At 47.7% G+C, this 26,408-nt stretch overlaps 1 protein-coding gene across 1 annotated transcript in view; it reads left to right on the forward strand.

The window, feature by feature from the left end:
- Window positions 1-26,408, forward strand: part of LOC146869584 (E3 ubiquitin-protein ligase RNF31-like) — a 275,447-nt gene that overhangs the window by 113,285 nt on the left and 135,754 nt on the right. Inside the window, exons 5-7 of the mRNA XM_085654296.1 lie at window positions 6,343-6,402; window positions 7,346-7,439; window positions 8,122-8,287. Coding sequence (XP_085510422.1) covers window positions 6,343-6,402; window positions 7,346-7,439; window positions 8,122-8,287 — 320 coding nt within the window. The remainder of the gene's footprint in view (window positions 1-6,342; window positions 6,403-7,345; window positions 7,440-8,121; window positions 8,288-26,408) is intronic.

Here is a 26,408-nt window from a genome sequence, read left to right on the forward strand (position 1 = left end):
CAGACCAGACCAAATCTGGAGGCAGACCTTGTGGTGATTAATCCACATGAATTTGGAGTGGCATTGTGGGTAGTACTGGAAAGGTACCCTTTCCATCAATGTATGTGCATTGTTGTTGACTAAGACTTTGAGGCGAGGTGCGCTGAGCTCCTGTAAGGGCCCGCAACCCTGGCAGTGAGGCATCGAAAGGAGGCCTGGTTTTAGGAGAACGCCGTCTGGAAAACAAAACTGCACATGTGTTGCTCATTCAAGTTTCTTCTGTTTCTACAGTAGTGGAAACTACCGCTTGGGTCCGAAGAAAGGGCTGGAAGTCGTGAACACCTTGCCCTGTTGGTACACGTCCAAACCTGATTGCGGAAATAACACAATCTAATATCGAGTCGATGCCCATGTGCATTGCTAGCTTAGGAAGGAGTCACTATACTTTGTAACTTGGAAAACTCTTTCGGAGAGAATCACCATGCACATGTCCAAGCTCAACACTAGATGGAAGGAGTTTGCAGAGCATGTGTATCTACAGAACTATATGATATAAACAAACCTTTTAACATGGGTAAGTATTGCACCAGATTTTCTGTATGTGACAGCCGAACCCGCACTGCCTTCGGGCCCTGGTAGGTAGTGTTCAAAGCCTTTGGAGCCAACAATGCTCTCTTCTTTGGGCACAAATCCAGCTTGTCCATCGAGTCCAAAGATCTTGCACAAGCTTTGGGTCACTTTGAAGCTGGGGGGCTCCTCGGTGCTGGCACTGGAGCCCCCATCAGCACCGAACCCCATGTGAGCCCTGTGAGAAAGTGTCCTCTTTCTTGCATGGTATGCCCCCACTTTTTGCTGAATTGCTGAATGTACTTTGACTGAGTGTGCCCTGGACTCCTGCCAATCAGGTGCCCAGGGCCTATGTTCCTTCCCTAAAAACCTAGAATCCCAAATTGGCAAACCCTGGCCACATGTCAGTCCCTGGTAAATGGTACCCTAGGTACCCAGGGCCTTGTGACCAGAGAAGGCCTCTTAAGGGCTGCAGCACTCATTGTGCCACCCTTAGAGGCCCTGTACCCTAACACACACACACACTGCCCTGGCAAGCTGAGTGTCTGGGTACAAGACAAAACGGAGAGACAACATGACACACATCCCTGTGTGCCATGCCCACAACCTACACTGCCTTGGCATACATCAGCCACCCCTCTAGCTGGGTGCCCTATGCCAGTGGTGTGGGCACAGAGACAGGAGCCCTGTGCCCCTACAGTACCCAGGTCCATTCCTGGGCACTGTAAGTGCAGTGCTGCCATTTAAGAGTACATGGTGCTGGGAGCTTGTCAAACACGAACTCCACAGCACCATAATGGCAGCACTGAAGACTGAGAAGTTTGGTATCAAACTGCTCAGCACATTAAATCCACACTGATGCCAGTGTGGGATTTAATGTACCAAGCACCACAGAGGGCATCTTAGAGAGGTCCCCTGAAACCTAACCTACAATCCACGTCTGTTCTGAGGCTGCCTAGGCTGCCACACAGCAGACATGTTGCTGGACCCCTGGGTAGGAGAGCCCCTGCTCTCCTGGGTCTGGAACAATGCACATCCTGGGCGAGGTGCTAAATCTCCTCCCCCAGGATGGGCAGGGGAAGCTTCAAAGGTATGCCGCCTCTGTGAGCTTACCCAGGCCACTGCAACCCCCCACTCTGGCGGGAAGCTTGTCCGGAATCCCCAAATAAGGACAGGGGATGTGCCAGCCTGCCCACCCCACCCCTCGGGTGGGGGAGGCGAGGTGAAGCACATCCCCGGGCTCTCGCCATCTTGAAGATGGGGAGCCCTGCCCAATCAGGATTAGGCTACTGCCCCCCTCCCACAGGAGAGAGGCAGGATAGGTGGTGTACCCACCCCAGGACAGGGACCCATTGGTCCCTGCCCTTCACCTACCTGTAACGCCCCTAAATCTAGTATTTAGGGGCACCCTGAACCTTCCTTCCCTAGATTCCAGATTCCAAAATCCGAAGAAGAGCTAGAAGAAAGAAGATCTGCCCTGCAGCTGCTAAGAAGCGGAAGACACCAACTGCTTTGTCCCCAGCCCTACCGGCCTGTCGACCCTCGAAACTGCTCCAACCCGGCATCTCTTGTGGCCAGCAACCTCACAAACCCCGGAGGACCTGGCTACCTTTTGACTCTAAACCCCTGGGACTCCCATGATGTAGAGGCTCTACTCAAAATCTACTTCTAATCCCTGGCAGCAGCCCGGACCCGCGAACCCAGCACACAGTGCACCAGCCAAGCCTGGCCTGTGCCAGAGTGAACAAAGACCATGAGGACGACCCCACGGCGACTGTGACCCCGAGTCCGGCACCCAAGGACCTCCCTCGACACTCCTGAAGAAGCCTGCAGCCTCAGAACAAGGTGCCCCCCAACTGCGATCAACAGAGGGTAAGAGTTCCCGACACCTAACGGCACCCCTGCACCCGGCGCCCCGCGGCCCCCTGTGCCCAATCCCGGGGTACCTACCTATCCTCCAACTACCCAACTTACCTCTCGAAGTGGTGGTGGCACCTGAAGAATCTTCATCCCCGAGCTTGCAGTCTTTTTCTAAACCGGAGATTTCCCTTTGAAATCAGTTGAGCGCCTGAAGGCTCAAAAGCACCCTGCACCCAGCCGCCCGAGTGGCCCTGGCAGTGCAACCTCTACACCTATCTACTTCCCCACTTGCCCTGAGTAAGTGACCAGGAGCCCAGCTCCCACAGCCGCGTGGCCTGCTAGTCAGCAGCCACCAACCAAGGCCCCCCTACCTCTCATAGGATAACATTGGGCCTAACTCTCTCTGCACCCGGCCACCCTTGTGCAACTGAGGGTGAACCAACTGTACCTACCTGACCCTGGGAGACCCCTGAGTCTATGCCCAGAACGTTAACTCTGCCAGTCGAGTACCTACCTTTAAACCGATAACTAAATTTTCTCCATAGGGTAACATTGACTGGCTTTTCCTGAAATTTCTTCGAAGTGTGGACTTCAAAACTTAAAATATTCACCAAAAATCAGCCGAGTAACGAAAACGAAAATACTCACCTGCTCTTAGGTGAGCTCCGAGTGCTGGATCTTGGTGCCCAGCACTGACTTTTGAAAAATACTTACAACTGTACTTACCAGTAACCCAATTTTCTTCCATAGGAAATCATTGACTGTTTTTCTGTGAAATTTCTTCAAAGTGTCAATTTCTGCAATCTTTAAATATTCTTTAAAAATCGTATAATATCTGAAAACGTAATTACTTACCTGTTTTGGATAAAGGTCCCGGTACTGAGTCTAGGCACCCAGTACTGGATTACAAAAGTAACGAGAACCTACTATACCTGCAACTTGAATTTTCTGCCATAGGGAATCATTGACTGTTTTCTATGAAATATTTTCTAAGTGTCAACTTTTAAAATAGCAAAATATTGTCTAAAAATCATCACAGTAATTAAGTCGACTTTTATCACTTGATTCCAAGTACTGGCCCAGGACTGAATCTAGGATCCAGTCCTGGAATTCCAAAAGTAATCCTAAAAGTAATCTGTGGCAAATAACTTGAAACTTCCATTGAACTCAATGCATGATTGTGTTTAAAATTGTGTTGCCTATTGCAACCAATTGTAACTTTCTACAAAAGTCAATTGCATATTACAAAAGTATTTATATAAAGCATCTCATTCTGAGAAAGTATATTTTAATACCTATTGTTGGTTCTAAAATAAAACAAGCATATATTTTTTATATATAAACCATTGGCCTAGAGTTCAGTTATTGAGTGTTTGAGACCATTTGCTGGCTGAGTGTGTGCAACAAATGCTTTACACTGTCCTCTGATACTGCCTTACTGCTCGACCAAGCTACCACTTTAGAGAGTAAGGTTATATCTAACTTTAGCCTCTGCCAAACCTCTGGGGACTGTGGACTCTGTACACCCTGTACCTATTTGGGAACTGTATATACAGAGCCACTTTCTCACAGGCCCCAAAACCATCCTCGACTTTGAGAACTCCTTTGTCTCAGGGAGGGCATTTAGCGCAAAAATAAAAACCCTTTACGAACGTCTCTGAGGAGTTGAAATATCCCTTTCTCCAACAGCTGCAGGAGGAGTTGGGTGCATGGTAGCAACACCTCTTCACCCCTGTTCAGAAAGACAAGCTCTTTATTATGCTGCCTCCAAAGCCAGCAGAGACTTTGCCATGAAAGCGGAAGCTCACCTTGAAGGACAAAATTGCTTTAGAGTATCCTTCAGCTCCCAAACACAAGAGATACAAGGGCACCAGCCCTCTCCCTGTTGCACCAACACCTCCACCTCCTCATCTATGACCACTTCCTCTGCCTCCTCCACGGCCACTTCCTCCTCCTCCAGGGCCACTTCCTCCTCCTCTAGGGCCCCTGCCGCCTCCTCCAGGGCCACTGCCGCCTCCTCCAGGGCCACTGCCTCCTCCTCCAGGGCCACTGCCGCCTCTTCCATGGCCACTGCCGCCTCCTCCGCGGCCACTGCCGCCTCCCAGGCCACTGCCTCCACCACGACCACAGTCTCCTCAACTGCTTCACCACCACTAATACCTCTCCTTGTCTATATGCACCAAAGGAATCTTCCCACCTCTCTTACGGGGAAAGCAGCCTACTTCACCCTGGCAACCCTTCCGAAGCATCCTACAAATGTCAGTTCACCAACATTACAGACTCTCAAATCCAAGAGATGTACGGGCTTACTAAATGCTCTCACATGTCGCATGGCAAACCAAAGTCTCCCAAACTGTGGGACAGCCACGAGCCGGTTTTTGGTAAGTCACGAAAGTCAGAGCAATTAATAAAGATGCCTTTAAATGATGTGTTTATCTAGTCACATTTGCTGGTGCTTCAAAGACAGAGGTCAAAAGTCAGTCTATGTCTTCGGACAAATTGATGGTTATACTTCTAACTTGGGGATTGATGTTTACTTATCTTTACTTGACTGCAAAGTGAGAGGAGTTTTTAAGTTGAATTATGTGACAATCTTGATGGAGAACAGGGATTGTGAAAGGAAAGGCAACACAAAACAAAATACTAATACCTGTAAATAAACTGTATGCATTCAGCAGTTAGGAAAGCAAAACTTAATGACATTTAATTTGTAATTCTGAAGTGTGCTGGAAACAGATTTTAATAGGATCACAACGACCCAAGATACTTTACTTGGTGATGCACAAATGATAAATATTCGCAGAAAGCCGATTTCCACACCTCATTTGTGTGCTAGATAGTTTTATTAGTAAAACTGTATGTCTGTGCAAAATGAGTGGGCAAATCAATGGAAAATGTGCTGTCTATAAGAGACAATGCCCTGCAACACTATGCTTTAGGTACTGAAAAAAGCACCACTGCTCAAGCCCGTTAAGGTAGATGGGATGTGAGTTAGCCGTTCTAGAAAGAGGGTCGGTGTTCTAAATAGTTTGGGAATCACTGCTCTAGATCGCATATTCTCAGCTTCCAGGTCTGGCTCGTGCTCCTGACATCGTAGAGATTGGGTATTCAGTTACCTCAGAAATAAATGGACATACCAAGATGGCTGGGTGACCTACACCACACATGTAATGCTGCAAAATGGATACGGTTTATCAGTTAAATGCATTAACTTATATAGTGTTCTTTTGCGGGTTTCACCTGAGGACAATCATTCAATATTTACTTACATACAGCAAACGGCAATGCACACTTCCAATTGAGTGCATTTGGTGACAGTAGTCACCTACATACAACCAGGGTAAGAAGTTCAAGACGCAATACCAATGAATATGGTTTGTACTGTGGTTTTGAACCATCACCCAAGGTGGGCCACAAAGCCTATCACTCATACATATGTTAATGTATCAGGATACAGCTAGTACATTCATGTTAGCAAACAATACCTTACTTAAAGTTGTTTACAAGTAGAACCGCTAATACTTGCTTTTAACACAACAAAAACCTGCTGGTTTAAACTCTGAGAAATGAAATGCAAACCGAAGCACAAAAAAACCTGACACCAATGGTTATGTCGTAATTCAGGCAGGAAAGACTAAATTGGACTTCAGCAGCAATTCATTTTCTTCGCCTTTCAGCAGTCGCTAAAGATAATTGAGCGTTTGTAGGAGGGCTGCTGCAGGAAAGCTGCAGGAATACATGTAAAACCATAAAACGAAACCTTGGAGATGAGGTTCAAAAAGCCAGGGACAGAGAGGGAGTTGGGATTTAATCTGCCACATGCTGTGGCATCCATCCCTGTGCCTCTCTTATTTCAGCTGTCCTACTCTAGGAGGTTCCTTTCTATTTCAAGGTGCCGCTCGATTCTCGGCACCCATGATTGTTTTCTCTTTTCAGGGCACACATCCTCACCCAGAGATCTTTCGGGAACTGCTGCATGAGAGTTCTTCTTCAGAGGTAAAATGGGCCCAGGGAATGCAAATGCGAGAGGCTGCAAGGACTTGAGTATTGAAGAAAGAAGTCGTGAAACAGGATGACAGTGGGAGATGGTTTGGGTGGAGAGAGCAGTGACATAGGACCTAGAGGAAGATAGCAAATGTAAGGTCTCAGAGGGACAGGAGTGAGAGAAAGGAGCTGGTAAAGAAGAATAGTTACTAGAAGGTGAGATGGACTCGTCTAGTTTGGCAGTAAAAGAGATATTGAACTATATAATGAGTAATAAATGGGAGTGTGTGAATCAAATAGAGCGGAATTGAGAAGGGCGGGACAAGCTGAGTTTTCACGCCGAGGAGATAAGTAAAGTCGTTAAACAGAACCGATTGATTGGCGATTGTTTGAACTGCCTGCAGGAATCGAGAATGTGCTTCACTCTATATTTAAATGTCCTCCAGTATTTCAAAGGCATGTAATATGTTTACCTTTGTGCTTGCATGTGTGGAGAAGAACAAGCTTTCATTTTGCTCTGCCTGCCATTATCTTGGTTGAGGAAATTTACTTCCGGGAATCACACAAATGTGCCGGTTAACCTGCGGCATCTGATCCTGTGTGCGTTAATAGGAGGAGGCATTGAGTACTACTTTGTACTGAAATGATTTTGCTCAAACCCCAGAAGAACTGAATCCCAGATTTCTCTCTGTGGCCACTTTATAAGGACTGCACATGTTCTAGGTCGTAAACCTGAAACTGTGATTGTTTCCACAGAGTGAATATCCCATCCCTGCTCATCCAAAGGTGTTTAGAATTGTGTCCAAAAAGAGAGCCGTGTTTAGGGGGGACGCAGCAGAGAGAAATGATGGAGTTGGAAGGGGAGAGCCCCAACGAAAGGGGAGAAAGTCATGGAGGGCAAGGCGTGTAGCTTGACTCTTGAATAATAGACTTGCTCTGTTTCTCTGCCCTTTAGTCTACTCCTGCTGTGGATCCATTTCAGACTCGAGATAAACCCAGACAGGCTGACCAGCAAATTCCCAGCGATCAACATAACCCTCAGTCTGCAGGTAAAGTCCCTCTGATGCCGCTGCTGGCCCACTGCACCTTCCCAAATATCAGGTCATGTAGAGGATAATGGAGGAGACCTGGCAGTGAGATGAACCTTAGGGAATGATTTGAGAGTGCTGTTCGGAACAGTGAAGGGGCACCAGCTGCAGGAGACTGCAAAGAATGATAGTAGAGCTCTTGGGAATGGCTTAGAAGCGCCGGCTGTAGGAAATGGTGTAGGAATGTTACAGAAGGGAGTGAAGTTCTTGGTTGTATGAGCATTGCAGAGAGGTATCTAGGAGCTGAGGGAAATGTTATTCGAAAAACCGTGGAATGCTGGTTATGGGTAAACTGTTGGGAATGATGTAGTTACAGTGACTGGGAGTTATAACGTTGATATGATGTAGAACGCTGGCTGTGGGGGGTTGTAAGGAACATTGTAGGATTGCTAGGTGTGGGAGCTGTAGGTGAATAGTGCAGGAATGCTATTTGGCGCGTAGGAGCTGCAAACTAGGTAATGCAATACCGGAAGCTTTGTAAGGAATGGTCACTGGTTCTATTGAAATGCAGGGGCATTTGGAGTGCTGGTGGTAAGTCATAGGGACAGATGTAGGAACAGTGCGCATTGGGCAGTAGTGGAACGCATGCTACACATGGTAGGAGTGCTGGTATAAGCTGTTAGTAAGCTCTTCTCTTCCACAGGGTCCCTGAGCTCTTGTGGGCTCTGTGGGGAGCAGGACACCTCAATACATTGTCCCACCTGTCAACTGGCGCTCTGCGTTGAATGTGATGGAAGGTTCCACAAGCACCCATCACGGGCCAGCCACCAGAGGGTGGAGGTCGCATCTCCCGGACTTTCGAGCATGAGGTAGTGTTCTTCTTTCTCCTCCCTTCCTCAGCAGACACCTTCCCCTTTGAGCCCTAGGAGTCTCCTCGCATGCACTGAAGAGACCTCCCTCTTTTGGGGTAAAAGGAGAATTCAATCTAGATGTTCAACAGTTTTTATGAGTTTTTAGCAACAGAGTTGCTGGGCACATTATGTCATTGTTTTTAGTTTTCCTGTGTCTAGAATAATATTGTCTTGGTTTTTAGCAGCATTAGGGAGAGGAAAGTTCTTTCTGTCTGCCGATCTTCATCAGATGTGATTGTACACTGACAAATCACACTCGGCCAGCCTTTTTATTGAGTGTTGCATCTTCTTGATGGGCAGTCCTGCGGTCCCTCTTCATTTCTGAATCAACATTTGCTTACAGGAAGTGGTGAGCGTGGGTGGCATCTAACAGGAGTGCTCTCTGTGAGCTTTCTTCCCCATAGCCCCTCCAGTGAAGCATGATTCCCAGGAAACATGGCGACTCTGATGTACATTATTCACTTCCTTGCCAGTTCACATGCGAACAGTGCGAACAGTTGGCTCAGAGTTGAATGTTGATCTGCAGCAGGAACCTGTGGAGTGTGATTTCCGCCGTTCTTGAGAGTAGAAAAGTTATGATGTTCATGTTTATTGATAGCTTTTAGATAAGGCTAATAGAAATTCTCGAAAATCTGACAAGAAACGGCTGGTCAACTCTTTCAATAATCTCAGTAAACACATACCCTAAGTATGTGGTGTTTAACATCTACCGCGTATTAATGTTACTTTTCTCTTGTGTGTCTTACTTTAAGGTCCTCCAGTTGTGATTTGTGCAATGAAAATCAGGTTGTAGGATTTATACTAAATGGATGTTTAGCTTTGGAACCAGTCCGTTAACTATTCTAATCTTGTGCTTGTCTATCTGCTGAGCAGCCAGGCGCAGAGCAAGGACGCTCAAGGTGGTGATGAACAACAGCCACCCGTGCCTGGGAGGGGGACCCATCTCCTCCCCGAGGGGACGCCCGTGCATCCTCCGAGGTCTCCAGGAACCAAGTCACCGTCCATGAACGGGCCACCGGCGCATCTCCCTGGGCGTGGACGGTGGCTGTCTCCCTAGTAAATCCATGTCTTTGCTTGCCTCCTGAGCGCGCTCCGCCTCCTCCTTGATAAGACCTATTATTCCCAGCTCACGCTGCAGCCCCGCCCCTTCCGCAACCGTGGAGAGTATCCTGCAGAGGAGGGAGGGGTGCTGCTCAAGTCTGCTGCATGTTCAGCACCTCGGACGCCAGGCGGAGGTTGACCCGGGAGGGTCGGGCACATGCCACGCCACCGACCGGAGATAATCACAGGCTGACGTGGGCCAGGCTGTGCATTTTTTATGAATCGCAAAGAAAGGGCTGATTGTGGAGCATGCGTCCTCACTTTTGCACTTCCAGTGTGCTGTACACTGCCCCCTGTAATGACTGCGGTCTAGTTGTTGTAGCGACATCGAACACACACCCCTACATCCGCAGGCCAGGCGTGGCCTGCGGGGAGCCAATAAAAGGAGGCAGCCCGCTCGGGGGCAGGGCTTCCGACTACAGCAACTGAGTGTGGATGGTTTTTGCACTCTCCCCATTCCCCGTACCCTGTTACATCCGCCCCTACATACTCACAGCCCCTAGAGCTACGGAGAACGGGACACTGGCGACGAGGATGGGATCCGGTCCCACGCACACCCACCCGACAACGACAAGCTGAGAAGGTCGGGGTGGCACCGGGGACTCCCACGACCCCAAAGCACGATCGAGAGGTGAGCGGGCCCGAAGATCACACGGCCCAACCCCTGTGAGCAGTGGAGGGTCCAGAAGGGCAGGCGAGGCGCGAGCAAGGCGCAACAAAGCGGGAAGGAGCGGAACCGCCGCGCGGAACGCGACCCACACGATAAGGAGCCCTGCGCGCATGCGCAGTAACAAACGGCCTACCAGTACACACGCGGGCAGCGCGAACAGGAGGCCCGGCCAGCACGTGGCAGGGGAAGGCGCGAAAGGAAGGAGGGAGGCGCGCGCGACAGCGAGGACAACCCCAGGAGGGCCCGGAGGAACAAAAAAAATATATACAACAACGACGAATATTGGCCAACACCAGCCGGTCACCAACAAGCAGGGGCCAAAGTAAATCGTCGCTGCCACTCCCTGATTTTGCCAAATCACCCCACAAGATACAACAACGACGAATATTGGCCAACACCAGCCGGTCACCAACAAGCAGGGGCCAAAGTAAATCATCGCTGCCACTCCCTGATTTTGCCAAATCACCCCACAAGCAGGAGGTACCACAGCCAAACGCTGAGAGTTGTCACACCCGGGCGGGGTGATACGACCATCACATCGGGACACGGAGGAGCAGGGAGCCAAGTGGGGGAAGCACAGCAAACTCGACGACCCATACCAGAGGGAGTCAAGCCATGGCCGACGACGAACCGGCGACTCCTGCCCACATCCCATACCAGCACGCCGCATCGGGAGTCCTGCCACCTTTTAGCGAGGTCGAGGACCCGTCAACCGCGTCCCCCAGGTGGAAACTCTGGCTGGAGCGCCTAGAGAACTACTTCATGGCATCTAGGGAGACGGATGGGGCGATCAAGAGGTCGTTGTTACTCCACTATGCAGGGGAGGAAATCTTCAAACTTTTCAAGCACTTACCTGATACTGGCAGGGTGAACGACTACGATGCGGCTGTCCAGGCTATCAATGGTTACTTTGACCCTCAGTTGAATCTGGATTTTGAGGTATTTAAACTGGGGCAGGCACGGCAGCGGGAAGGTGAATCTATGGACCGATTCTACGCGCGGGTGAGGGAACTCGCAAGTACATGCACCAATGAAGACCAACCCAGAGCCATACGAAGACAGATTATCCAAGGATGCAGGGATAAGACGCTAAGGGGTTTGATCCTAAGAAAACCAGGCATCTCGCTTGAGGACATACTCATATTAGCTCGGTCGCACGACCTATCAGCGGTGAGGGCCACCGCCATGGACTAAGCCCTGAACAAACACTCGGGAAAGTGCGACAACATCAAGACGGAAAAGGTGGATGCGGTAAAGACGACGGCCAAGAACAGGAACCACAGGGGCGCTCGGAAGGAAGGTTCACGAGCAAAATGCGGATACTGCGGATATGAACCACATGCAGCCAAAGAATGCCCCGCACAGGGAAAAACATGCACGAATTGTGGGGTCCCGAACCACTTCGCATCTGTCTGTCGACGGCGAAACCACACCAAAGGACAGTGGAAACCCAAATCATTGCCGAAAGCGGTGCAACAACTATCTCTAGATGACCCGATGCCCCCGGAAGGAGCCAGGGTTGCCGAAGAAAAATACCTGCCAACTGTGGACGACTACTCCGACTCCGAGGACGAAGAGGTGCACATTATATCTTTCGCACAGGAGCTGAAGCGTAGGAGGAGGCCACAATCGACGTGCACTGTTCAGTTGGGAGGGAATGAGATAAAGGCCATAATCGACACCGGGGCCACAGTGAATGTGATGGGACTGCAGCAATTCAATCAACTACGACCCAGGCCATAGATAATACCGTCCAGGACAAGGATCTTTGCGTATTCGGCCCACACCCCTCTCCCACTGAAAGGGAAGATGATTGTACCCATCAAAGCTGATGAAGTCGAAGTAACAGCAACAGTCCACATCATCGACAGGGAGGCAGAAACACTGCTGAGTAGCCACACGGCAGAGGATCTGAAGCTGATAGCCTTCGCACACCGGGTCCGAACACACCAGGTGGATGAACTACTGGCTCAATTTCCAGAACTCTTCAAGGGCCTGGGATGCATCAAGTGTGACCCGATATGATTGCACATCGACAAGACGATCAAGCCGACTGCGTTGAGGCATCGCAGAATCCCGTTTCACTTGAGGCCCGTGATGGAAAAAGAACTGGAGAACCTGGAAAACCTGGGAGTTATCGAAAAAGTCTCGGGTCCCACCCCGTGGGTGTCACCCATGGTGATTGTAGAGAAACCGCGCCAACCCGGAGCCATTAGGTTGTGCATAGACATGAGACTGCCAAATCGTGCCATCAAGAGGGAACGCCACCTGACCCCAACAATGGACGATATCATTGCCAATGTAAACGGGTCACGATGGTTTTCGAAGATTGACCTGAACGCCGGCTACCACCAGCTGCCCCTGGCTGAGGACAGCAGGTTCATAACCACATTCAGCACCCACATAGGGCTCCGGCGGTACAAAAGACTTAACTTTGGGATCTCCTCAGCGGCCGAGGTGTTTCAAAATACCATCCGGGAGCTGCTGTCTGGATTGCCGGGAGTCATCAATGTCAGCGATGACATCCTCATTCACTCGGCAACGGCGGCCGAACATCACAAACACCTGCGAGATACCCTTGGGAGACTGAGTGCTCATGGTGCGACATTACACAAAGACAAGTGCCAGTTCTTTCAGCCAAAGATCGAATTCTTCGGCTACGTGTTTAGTCAGGAAGGGATTCAGGTGGATCCTCGAAAATCCAAAGCTATCAAGGACGCTCCAGCCCCAACGTCACCCACGGAAGTCAGGAGTTTTCTTGGCATGGCCACTTATTGCGGCAGGGTCATCCCGGGGTTGGCAACGTGGAGCGAACCGCTTCGCGCCTTGACGAGAACAGACACCCCGTGGAAGTGGGGACCGAAAGAGGAGGATGCTTTCCAGGGGATTAAGACGGCACTACTGGAAAAGGCCACGCTGGCCTACTTCGACCCCAAGAAGCGGACAAAAGTACTGGTTGACGCGAGCCCCGCAGGGCTGGGTGCGGTACTTACCCAAGAACAAGGGCCGGGCCAGTGGACGGCACTAAGCTTTGCCAGCAAAGCCCTCACCCCAACCGAGGCAAGGTACGCCCAAATTGAACGTGAGGCGCTCGCCATAAAATGGGCTTGCAACCACTTCCATCTATACCTACGAGGTCATCCGTTTGTAATGGTCACCGACCACCAGCCACTAGTGCCCCTATTCAAAGGAACCTCACCCCATCCGCCCCCGCGGATAGAGAGATGGGCGGTCCAGCTGCAGCCGTACGAGATGGAAGTAGTGTATCGCCCGGGGGCCAGAAACCCGGCGGATTTTCTATCCCGTCACCCATCTATCCCGTCACCCACCGGCCCCGGATCAGACGGGGACAGATGAAGCATGCGATGAATTTGCTCAGTGGGTTGCCCTCACTGCATGCCCCCAGAACATGACACTGGATGACATCAAAGAGGGGGCTGAGATGGATTCAGTGTACATGCAGACCTTGAAAGCAGTCCAAGATGGGTCATGGACGGGATACCTACACCAAGCAAACACATGGGCGCAAGAAGACAGAGAATCACTCACCCGGATGTGGCGCATCCGGCACGAACTAAGTGCTACAGAAGATGGCATACTGCTATGCGGCCCATGGCTAGTCATCCCGTCGTCCCTGAGACAGCGGGCGATCCAACTTGCCCACGGGGGACATCAAGGGACCACCAAAATGAAGGCCAGAATCCGAGAGAAAATGTGGTTCCCGGGGCTGGAGCAGATGGTCGAGGAACATGTCCGGAGCTGCCTGGCCTGCCAGCTCACGGGCGAGCCGGACCGACCCCAACCCATCATCACGGAGGATGCCAGCCTAGTACCCTGGGAAAAAGTTAGCGTGGACTTTGGGAGTTTCCCCGGCGAGGGGCACACTCTAGTGGTGGTAGATGCGTACTCCAAATACCCCGTGGCAGAGAAGGTGAGGTCCACGGCTTTTGGACAGGTGGGGCCCGCCCTTGAGAAGATATTCTCCATGTTTGGTTACCCCAAAGAACTCCGCAGTGACAATGGGCCACCGTTTCAGGGCGCGGAATTTGCCACCTATCTCAGCCAAAGAGGGATCCGGCACAGGCGCATCACACCCCAATGGCCTCAAGCCAACGGGGAGGTGGAACGCTTTATGCGCACCCTAAACAAGACATTCCGCATAGCCATGGTGGAACAGGCTGACCCAGAGCAACGACTTCATGAATTCCTGAGGGAATATAGGAGCACGCCACATTGTACCACCCAAAGGAGCCCGTGGAGCCTCATGTTCCAAGGGACCAGGAGGGACCTCCTCCCCAGTAGCCGGGAGTGGGCACCGGTGCCCGTCGACCAGGAAGGGACCCAGGAGAGACGCGAACAAAGCAATAGACGAGCCAGTCACCGCCGGAGGGCCGCATCCAAGATACCCTCGCTGGGAACGCAGGTGATCATTAAAAATAGGCGGCCCGGGGGAAAATTTCAAACCCGTTTCGAACCCGGCCTCTGGACTGTCGAGGCCGTAAAAGGGACCATGGTCACCGCCAGGAAGGGAGGGGAGACAGTGACAAGAAACGCTTCCTGGTTCAGAGCAATGTCACCGGTGGACGGCGGAGGGGCCACCGAGGAAGGGCTGCCCCTAGAGAATGCTGTGCTGGAAGAGGAAGAGGAGGCCACCGTGGAACGTACGCCAGCCACACCAGGGGGGGCTGTGGCAGTTCCCATGCCCGTGGCAGCCACTGGTAGCCCTCGGGCTATGACGCCGAGCGAGGGACCCCGCTCGGGGAGGTATGGATTGAGGCCAAATCCCCAGCCCAGCCAAAGACTGAGAGACTTTGCATGCCGGCTGAGACCCAACCACCGACATCAGGGGAAAGCGCAAGTATCAAAACCACAACAAAATGTGTAAGGTGACTATTATACATGTTTCAGAGTATTGTTGGGGGGGGGGGGAAGGAAGGAAAAGAAGACCCCGGAGTTTGGTAGGGATGTAATGACTGCGGTCTAGTTGTTGTGTGGTAAATAAAATTCCTTTACCGGGACTTAATTTGATACAGAAACATAATAAAATAGCTCAGTAAAATGAGAGGCAGAATCCGTGGTATTAGAGGTTCGGAATGGGCTTTATTCCAATGGTCGATTATAATCGGTTGCTCCAAGTTCCATCACCACGGGGGTTCAGGAAGTGAAGTACATACTTTATTGACAAGAAATGATTTTTATAGCACATACATTACAATGAAGCAAATGTAGTAGGCGTAACAATTGATAAGGAAAATGACGATTCATATGCGTAACCGAAAATGGGTGTAATAAGGAGTAAAAAGGAACATAATTGGTTATGATGTCACATATAGGTGGATCTATAAGATAATACTTGGCATAGATGCGCGCGCAGCAGCATGACGTGTAATTGACGTGCAACTAGGGGGTGAAGGGGACTTGACATTTAGCTCTACATGTGGAGACGAAAAGTCTGGGGGGTCAAGTCAACCTAATCCCGAATCATATCTAACATCCTATGTTTAAAGAACTATGTTATCCACAAAAGAAGGACTCTCGGACAGAATCTATTCTATACTGACTGTGCGTGCGTGTACAAGCGTCTAAGTGTCTACACTGAATGCGAGGGGGTAGGAATATTCCATGGTAACAGGGCTATGAATTACTTGCATGAGGACAGAGAAGCCGAGCCTTTGCTCAGTAGCTGGAAGAATGTTTACTTAATTTGCTAGACAGGAATGCATCGGCTAAGGAGTGAAGCAGATAATTCGAAGGTGAAATACAGTTCTTGGCAGAGAATAGGCTGATGTCAGGCTTCGTGAGCCGCGCAGAGAATGAGACAAAGTTCATGGTCACAGATGCAGGCTCAGACTCGAGTTTTCAGAGGCAGAAGGCAAAAGGAGTTTGATGACAGAATCAGGGCCTACTTGCCTGGACTGTAAAATGGCATAAGTGAACCATACAAAGCCGGTGGCCTTTCATATTTAGGAATGGAATATCCGGCCTATTCATGGCGGATCTGACAGAGGACATGTTGACGGTGGACGCACATGTATTTGCGTCTTCATAACTGGAACTGGAGGGAACATACATGTACTTGTGACATGCACATAGAACCGTTGGGGTCCAAGATAGGGGACATAACTGACCAGAAAAATCCATATTTCCACATTCCCTCCTTGTCCCCTACTTGCCCGTTAAGAGATATCAATCTTCATCAATCCATTGATCTGTTCATATAACATCATTTGTTCTTCTTTCTTCTTCCGTGATGAATGAAATCTTGGTGGTGGAATACACGATGTGGCACACAGACCACAAATCGCTGGTCCACATTGTAGACATAGACAGCAACTGAATAGTATGAGAAGGCCAATACCTAGGAAGGATAAAACTCTCCATCCCCAGGCTGATATCACACTCCAAAACCAACTAGACCAAGTCCAAGTGCCTGGGTTCTGGTGTATCTGGTTTACAATCTTATGAAGGCGAGTGATGGCTTTATATACTGATGGCGAATTTTCTGGTACGAATACGCAGCAGCTTGATCCGATGACCCTACAAGCTCCGCCCCTATCAGCTAGGATGACGTCAAGGACAAGACGATTTTGAAGCACAACAATCCGCATAGCAGACTGCTCTTCTGTTAAATTGCCTAAGGCGGAAATAGTCTCATTCACTACTGCTTCAAGGGTTCTAGTTAATCTACGTATCAGCTTACTATTAGTAACAGTACCTATATAGGGAAAGATGCCTTTATTAAAATCTACATACTTGTCCCATGCCGTCTCAGTGTAATCGACAATGGGGAGATCTCTCCGCTCTCTATTGTGTACTAAATGAATATTTCTGTAATAATCAGGAGGAGCTAGGAAAACAGGTGGCAAAAGGAATGCAATGTAGCAGGTACCATCCCAATCTAGAGGTAGACGCATATATGCAGTCTGACCACATATAAAGTAGGAGTGGCGATAAGCTCTAAATGAAGATTTGCCTTGATCACTGAATTCTACTGTAGTAGTGCATTTACTATGGCCCATATGTATGGAACCAACCTTTCTTACACACAATTCACCCTTCGCTGGGAATACTGACATGGTGGGTAAGACTAGTTCAACTTCGGATTCGACATTTAGAATCATGAGATTAGGTGTAAAATTACCTAATCCATATACTTCATTTTCTAGATCAGTTCCTGTTCTTTTGGGGCGACCCTCCTTGTCAGGGTAGCAGACCTTGAGTAAAACTAGGTTCAGGTTTCCCCATACCCAATGATCTTGGTAAACTGCTGTGTCTGAGTCTATGGAATTGATTAAACTAAACCATGCTCCACAGGAGCCATTATGTGTAAACGGATGTGGAAAGAAAGGCAGGACTCCTTCATAATTCTGATAGGGAGGGAGCCGGCCACACACCCAACAATTAGTGGCATTACTAGTCTGATGGGAATGATGTAACATACTAATGAAAGTGTTATTGCGCAGCGCAAGTCTATAAGACAATTCATGCGGAGGTAAATCACTAAAAGAATGTTCAGTAGTAACATTGTAAACATGTCTAGAAATAGGGTAATATATGTGCAACAATATACTTGCAGTAATTATTAAAAGACTCAAGAAAAACAAGATTAATAATGTCACTATGCAGTGGCTACGCAGTGATTTACAATACGCCTGTCGTTTCAACATTTTCCGGGTGTTTTCTCTACTCAGGTCCAAGGGATACATGTCAGAGACAATTCAACCGCTTCACCTTGGAGAGGACTTAAACAATCAAATTGCTCGACTGGTTGGGCCTAAGCTTTAGTTTATAGTGTTCAGAGTTACTCTGTTCAACAAAAGGAAGTTTTGAGTCAATGGGTGAAGACACACGAGGTGGGCTGTTTACATCTGCAGGAAGTCCATGAAATTTCTTGATATGACTTGAATTAATCCAGCCTTTCCTGCCTTCAATCTTCACGGCTGTTCTTGTGGTCAGCAGGACCAACTTGGGTGACTTCCACCTGGGCTCCAGCTGAGTTTTTCGGTCGAAATTCCTCACAAGTACGAGGTCCCCCGGAACTACGTCATGGGGTTTCACCTCAGTGTTGTCGGGAAAGGCTGCAGCTACCTGTGAACGACAAGATTGTAGTGCAGACATCAAGGAAGCCAAGTAATCTGTCAGCATATTACAGTCAACATCAGTTATTTTGCGAGGTATAGGCGTCCCCCACATATTTGGTGGTCTGCCGAAGATCACCTCATACGGGGATAGCCCTGTTCGAGAGTGTGCTACCATTCTCATGTAAAAGAGTGCAACGGGTAAGGCTACTACCCAGTCGACACCTTTCTCTCTGCATATTTTGGACAATCTGATTTTCAGTATCTGGTTATGTCTTTCTACGAGACCTGCTGCCTCGGGGTGTCGGACACAGTGGAATTTCCACTGATATCCTAACAGGAGTGAAACATGTTTCATTAATTCGGATGAGAACGGCTGGCCGTTATCTGAGTGAACAACACGTGGTAAACCGTATCGTGGGAAGAATTCTCGAACCAACTGTTTGGCAGTAGTCGGGGCAGTGTAATCTGAAACCGGGTATGCCTCTGTCCAACGGGACAGAGCGCAGACAACTACGAGAACATATTTGAATCCTCGACATCGTTCCATCTGGATATAGTCCATCTGGAGTACTTCAAAAGGGTGATTAGGAGGATGAAATCCACCCTGTTCTACGGGAACGCTTTTTCCTGGGTTAAACTGGCAACAAATCATACAGGTACGGACCTTTTGTTTGGCTGCTGCTCGTAAATGTTTATTGAACCAAATGTGTTGAATGCTGTCTAGCATAGCTTTTTCTCCGAGATGTGCTGGACTATGTGTAGTGTTAATTATAACTTGGACCATTGAATCAGGAAGGAACCACACAGACTTTTCCTTCATCATCCATCCTTGGTCCGTTTGGATCCCTCCTAATTCAGTCCATTTCTTTATTTCGTCTGGTGTAGCATGTGTCTGTATGTCAATTACGTCAAGAGTAGGATCTTTAACTGTCATACAATGTGTCGGCATCGGGACTATTGTTTTTGTCATGTCGGAGGTTTGAGTTTGAGCAGTCTGTTTAGCTGTTCTGTCGGCTAGATCATTGCCTTGGGAAATGATATCAGTAACCTTCGTATGAGCCTTACATTTCATAATTGATATTGCAGTGGGTAGATGTATTGCATCTAATAAGGCATGAATGAGGGGTCCGTGCTGAATGTGGGCACCGTGGGAAGTTAAATAACCTCTCTCTCGCCACAGCACGCCGAAGTCATGTACAACTCCGAATGCATAACGTGAATCAGTGTATATGTTGACTTTTTTATTCGTGGCTTGAATACAGGCTTGTGTCAGAGCGATGAGCTCTGCGGCTTGAGCTGACAAGGTATTTATACGATTAGTTTCAATGATTTCAGTGTCTGTTGTGACTGCATAAGCGGCCACTAACTCTCCTGTACTTGTTCTCATACATGAACCATCTACATACAACGTCAGGTCTGGATCTGACAATGGGACATCGGTTAAGTCTTGTCTGGGTTTCGTCGTTATTGTAATAACTTCAATACAGTCATGAGCTAGTGGGTCTGTTCCGGTTACTGGCAACAGTGTGGCAGGATTTAATGTGTTACAGCGTCTGATTTCTATATGTGGCTGAAACAATGTAAGTTCGTACCCTGTAAGTCGCGCTATAGTCAAGTGTTGTGTTTGCGTTCTATTTACAAGAACCTCTACTGCGTGTGGTACTTGAACTGTCAATGGATGTCCTAACACTATGGCGTCGCTCTGTCTTATTGCTAAAGCTGTCGCTGCTACTGATTTTAGGCACGCAGGCAAAGCCTGAGCTACGGGATCTAATGTACTAGAAAAATAAGCACATGGTTTGTGTGCTCCTGCTTGTTCCTGTGTGAGTACTGACAAGGCAGTACCTTCGCGTTCTGTAACAAAAAGTGTAAACTGTTTTCTGTAACATGGTGTTGCTAAAACAGGTGCTTGACATAAAGCTTTCTTTAGGCTTTCAAAAGCTTGTGTATGTTCCTGAGTCCAAGGGAGAACAGTCGATGTGGCTGCCTCCTGTGTTGTTAACTGAATGAGTGGTTTTGCTAGAAATGCGTACTGAGGGATCCACTGCCTGCAATATGACGTGAGGCCTATGAAAGCCCGCACCTCCTTTTGTGTCTTGGGTATTGGCATGTTAGCTATTAACTGAATGCGGTCGGGTGTAAGCTGCCTTCCCTCCTTGGACAGCGAGTGTCCAAGATAAACAACTCGCTGGACACAGAATTGCAGCTTAGAAGGGGACACCTTGTGCCCCTTTTCGGCTAGAAATTGTAAAACTGTCAGTGATGCTTTCTCACATTCGGGTTCGCTTCTCGCGGTGATCAGCAGATCATCGACATATTGAAGCAAGGCAGTGTTAACTGGCATGTGGATACTGTTGAGTTCTCGTTTCAGTGCTTGGCTATAGATGCTGGGGCTTTCTGTAAATCCTTGAGGTGCGCGTGAGAATTTAAAGCTACGCCCATTTAAACTAAATCCGAACAAATATTGGCTTTCCGGATCTATTGGGACGCTGAAAAAGGCATTCTTGAGATCAATTACAGTAAAGAATGTTGCTTCGGAATCAATAGCTGTCAGTAATGACGAGATATCTGGGACCACAGGAAATTGTGGCACAATGCATTTGTTTAACTCGCGCAGATCAATAACCAATCGGTATACTGGCGGGGCCTTTGGATCTGTTCGTTTAAGAATCGGAATTATCGGTGAATTACATACATTGGAGTCTGTTTCCACAACTACTCCTTGGGCAATGAGCTCGTCAATGATTTGTAGTAAAGCCACTACAGCATCTGGTGGTAACTTGTATTGTCGCATTCGTGGTAGCACCACTCCTGCCTTTAATGTGACTCGATATGGTGTAATATTCATGCAACCAACATCAGTAGGGCCTTGTGCCCATAGATGTGTAGGTAAAGTCTGCAGTCGGGGATCCATGTCTCTAGACATATAGTGACCTTTAAAATCACGTAAAAACAACCTTACTCCTTCCGGAGAACAACATATTATGGCTCCTAGAGCTTTCAGTGTTTTTATTCCTAACAAGTTTTCTGGACATGATTTAGTAAGCAATAAATCTGTAGTTCGGGTCAGAGGTCCTATCGTAAGTGGAAGTGGCTGTGATACTTCATTAACAATAGGTTTTCCTGAAAAACCAAGGGAAATATTCTGAGAGCCTGAGAGGGGTGCCCCTGGAACTTCACTACGTTTTATAGTTGTTCGACTTGCCCCTGTATCAAGTAAAAATTTTCTATCTTGGCCTAATAATTCACTATGTACATAAGGTCCTTCTTGATCTACTGGGATTTCAATAAGGGGAAAGTCAATTTCCCTCTCTAGGCTTTTTCATGCGTAACGCTGATACTCAGGATATTCATACTGTGCGGTCTGATACATTTGTCGTGTTGTGGTTTGTGTGGCAGCAGCAGGTAGCGCTGGTGCAGCTGGCACAAACTGTATTGGCTGTTGTGCGGCTGGCATGGCCTGTGCATGCTGCGGAGCTCCTTGTTCATTCTGATCTTGTCTGAGTGGCCGTGGTCTTTCTTGTGTTTTACCTATGGCGATATTATGTTTTAAAACTGGACAATCGTGTACGTAATGACCTGGCTTTTTGCAATAATTGCATGTCCCTTTTACAGGTCCTGCTGAATCGGAATGTGTCATACCCTTTTTATGTCCTTCAGCTGGAACTGTCTGGGAAACTAGCATTTTCATTTTCGTGTCTTTCATGCGTCTGTGTTCATGTTCTTGTTCCTCTCTAATTCTATTGTGATGGTACTGTAACATTTGTAACATTTGTGATGGAGTGTTACCTTGCCAGGTACTCTCGAATTTTAATACTCTATTCTTTACTTGGGGCAGGGCATTTTCTACTAATTTTGTTACAAACAGATGCGGGTATGATTCGCTACTTGCTTTTATGCCACTATTTATACCAAAACATTTTTCAAATCGGGCATAGTAATCACTAGTGTCTTCATCTTGCTTCTGCTTACAGGCTGAAATTGTACCCCAATCTTCCTTTTTCGTAGTCAATAAACGTGGCAGTACCTGTACTAGTAGACCTGGTAGTGCTTTAGTTTTATCCCCAAGTCCTGCTCCTGCAGTTCGGGCCTTTTCTTCCGCTTCTAACACTGACCATTCTATCTTTTGGTCTCCTACCTCCCACTCTTTTTCCTTGAGTTTCTCATAAATACCAGCAGGCATCAATACCTTTAATATTGTCATAATGTCGGGATAGGTATACTCTCCCATGAGTAACATGTCTTTAATTTCTCGGTGAAAACCCGCTGGATCTTTGTCATGACTGGGTACCACTTTCTTCATTTGTAACAATTCTATTTTCGATATGGGCGTATATACAAATACGCGCTTAAACTCGTTGTCCTCGCCTTTTATTGGGTGCACTTCTCGTAAGGGATTCTGTCTATCCATGTAATACGTGGTTCTTTCCTTGACGGGCAATGAGACATGCTCTGAGCATACAAAAAGAATATACTGCTTTCTTGATTCTAGAATTTCTTTAATTAATTTAGTACCTGAACCTCTCCATTTATTCATAAGCAATTCAGTCAATATGTCAGGTAAGGGACCAGGGTCCGAATGCTGACTCCGATATAGTATAATGAGTTGTTGAATCATATAAATCCCAGCTAACCTCTGTTCATCTGGGGTGAGATTCAAAAATGTGCGTGCTACTGTATCATCACTATATTTTCCGGGACTGTCCACCCAATGGACAGCTGCCCTGGCTAAATCTTGTTCATCCATAGAATCGAGAAAATGATAACCCCTTCGTTCTCGGAGTAGTTTGTCGGCGGTTTGGAACGAATGCTCGTTAGACCTTATATTAATTATAGGTATTTGGAAATTCCTGTTATTATCTGGACATATCGGACGTATCGAGTCAGTAAGGCATCTATTACTATTACAAGATCTTCCTCTACCTACATAGGCTATGGTGTCCGACTGTCTCGCGGGCAGTCCTGACCCTTCTTCCTCGCTTTGTTCGAACTCGTCTACCTCTAATCTTTCTTCGTGTAGGCGTTCTATTTCTTTACGGATCTTTCGGCACATGGCTATTATACAATTTTTCTTATCATGTCTACCTTCTGATATATTCTGGCTCCATCTGGTAAAAATTTGCATTGCTTCCGGGTCTACCCCCGGTCGGTCTTGATTTCTGATCACACAATTTATGAGGAAACGTAACAGTTCCCCCTGTATCTCCACTTTCTGGTATTCCATAGCTCTGTTAATACATTCTGGATCTCGCCCTGTTTGGACAAAATGATATATTTTATCTAGATGCGCAGTCATTCCTGGTAACTTCCCTAAATACACTGCGGCTCGTCTGATACGCAATGATGCCAGGGTCATTTCGCCCTCTTTACCGGGCACAGGGTCATATCTACAATCTATAAGAAGTTCCTTAAGCGTACGGGCATTTATGAGTTTGGGTGTACGTGAATGTGCTGACTCTTGAAAAGTAAGTTTATTTATTCTGGGTGGCGTAGAAAAAATATTGGTAGCACCTCCCGTAGCCCCATCTGGGGTGTCGGGTGTGAAAGGATTCGTTGAACGTGACACAGCAACTATAGGTGTGGACACAGCTATAGAAGTAGCTGTAGGAACAGATGCAGAAACAGATGTGCTTGCCGGAACTTGTGACTCGATCTGTTGCTGTAGGGATACGGGTGCTGGATCTTGGCGTTGGACCTCCCTGGCATGCGGTCTATGTTGGGCGGAATTAGCATATTCGGGAGCTGCGTCATCTAAATACGTGAAAAGAAAAACATCTTCTGCGGTTCTAGGATGCCCCTTAGGATGTACTTTTATTGGGAATAACGGGGGTGGCAAGTCTTTCGGTATCTCTGGAGTAGCCTTAGGTAATCCTTCGGCTAGAAGGGGATACATACCATTCATAAGGGCATTTCTTTGTCTATCTACTTGTTCTGATTTCACTCGGATACCTTCCTCAATTAATAGCTTTTCTCGAACTTTATTTGAACTCTCTTTATTCTTTTCTTCCTGTCGGAGTGCTTTTTCTGTGCGTCTATGAGATTCTTTACGCCATAACTCAACGGCGTCTTTCTGTGACTGTCTGACTTTCCTTTTCCATAACTCTTCCTCGACTTTCATGATGCACTCTGCATCCCAGGTCCCCGCTGCGGGCCACCTCTGACTTTCTGGTAATTCCTTGGTATAGTCTACCCATAAATCAAGGAATAATATAGCGTCTAAGCCATGTTTGTGATACATGAAGTGCCCTGGAGTGTCCCTAGGAGGAATAGGGACGGCTTCTTCGAGTACCCCTTTTCTAGTAGTGATCTGTCTTAATTTCGAAAAGAGCGGCATATTGACAACTGATCCGATACTTAATCTTGAACACACTTAATACAAAAGCACAATAATGAACAACCATTCATACCACAATATGCAGGACGTTTAACACATTAAACATTAAACATTAAACATTTTTTTAACCTTTAAAATAACCAACAATGATGATCGTCTGCATAACTAATCACCCAGCATAATTCTTGACAATAACTAGATACTTCGGAATACTTGATATACTGCTAAACAGTACATATACACTGCTAAAACAGTGTAGACCGGATTTGTGTACCCAAACCCGTCTTGACCGGCACAACCTATGTGCACGTCAGAAATGCCTCCCCAGTAATGGTACTCACCGGGTAGCTTCGGAAACGGAAGGCCTCGGCAAACTGAACTTGAACCGGACTGGACTCGACTCGACTCGTCGGAAACTGGACTCGACTTCGAACTGGTGGGCCTCTGTATACCTCGGATCTTGCTCTCTCAGCTAGGCTCTGGTCGGGATACTTCGCACTTCTCACCGCCTCGTCTGGGTGTTGATCGCAGCCTCAGTCGCCCCCGCTTGACCGGAGGGAGATACAGGAAATCCTGCTGGTACGCGTTATTGTCCGTCCAGCTGTGGCAGGAGACCGGGCCAGCCACTCACCGCCGGCGCGTGAGATGAGAAAGTGTCCCTATTCGGGCGCCATTCATGTGGTAAATAAAATTCCTTTACCGGGACTTAATTTGATACAGAAACATAATAAAATAGCTCAGTAAAATGAGAGGCAGAATCCGTGGTATTAGAGGTTCGGAATGGGCTTTATTCCAATGGTCGATTATAATCGGTTGCTCCAAGTTCCATCACCACGGGGGTTCAGGAAGTGAAGTACATACTTTATTGACAAGAAATGATTTTTATAGCACATACATTACAATGAAGCAAATGCAGTAGGCGTAACAATTGATAAGGAAAATGACGATTCATATGCGTAACCGAAAATGGGTGTAATAAGGAGTAAAAAGGAACATAATTGGTTATGATGTCACATATAGGTGGATCTATAAGATAATACTTGGCATAGATGCGCGCGCAGCAGCATGACGTGTAATTGACGTGCAACTAGGGGGTGAAGGGGACTTGACATTTAGCTCTACATGTGGAGACGAAAAGTCTGGGGGGTCAAGTCAACCTAATCCCGAATCATATCTAACATCCTATGTTTAAAGAACTATGTTATCCACAAAAGAAGGACTCTCGGACAGAATCTATTCTATACTGACTGTGCGTGCGTGTACAAGCGTCTAAGTGTCTACACTGAATGCGAGGGGGTAGGAATATTCCATGGTAACAGGGCTATGAATTACTTGCATGAGGACAGAGAAGCCGAGCCTTTGCTCAGTAGCTGGAAGAATGTTTACTTAATTTGCTAGACAGGAATGCATCGGCTAAGGAGTGAAGCAGATAATTCGAAGGTGAAATACAGTTCTTGGCAGAGAATAGGCTGATGTCAGGCTTCGTGAGCCGCGCAGAGAATGAGACAAAGTTCATGGTCACAGATGCAGGCTCAGACTCGAGTTTTCAGAGGCAGAAGGCAAAAGGAGTTTGATGACAGAATCAGGGCCTACTTGCCTGGACTGTAAAATGGCATAAGTGAACCATACAAAGCCGGTGGCCTTTCATATTTAGGAATGGAATATCCGGCCTATTCATGGCGGATCTGACAGAGGACATGTTGACGGTGGACGCACATGTATTTGCGTCTTCATAACTGGAACTGGAGGGAACATACATGTACTTGTGACATGCACATAGAACCGTTGGGGTCCAAGATAGGGGACATAACTGACCAGAAAAATCCATATTTCCACATTTGTAGCGACATCGAACACACACCCCTACATCCGCAGGCCAGGCGTGGCCTGCGG

Source organism: Triturus cristatus, chromosome 1_1 (assembly GCF_964204655.1).
Source record: "Triturus cristatus chromosome 1_1, aTriCri1.1, whole genome shotgun sequence".
Classification (NCBI taxonomy): Eukaryota; Metazoa; Chordata; class Amphibia; order Caudata; family Salamandridae; genus Triturus; species Triturus cristatus.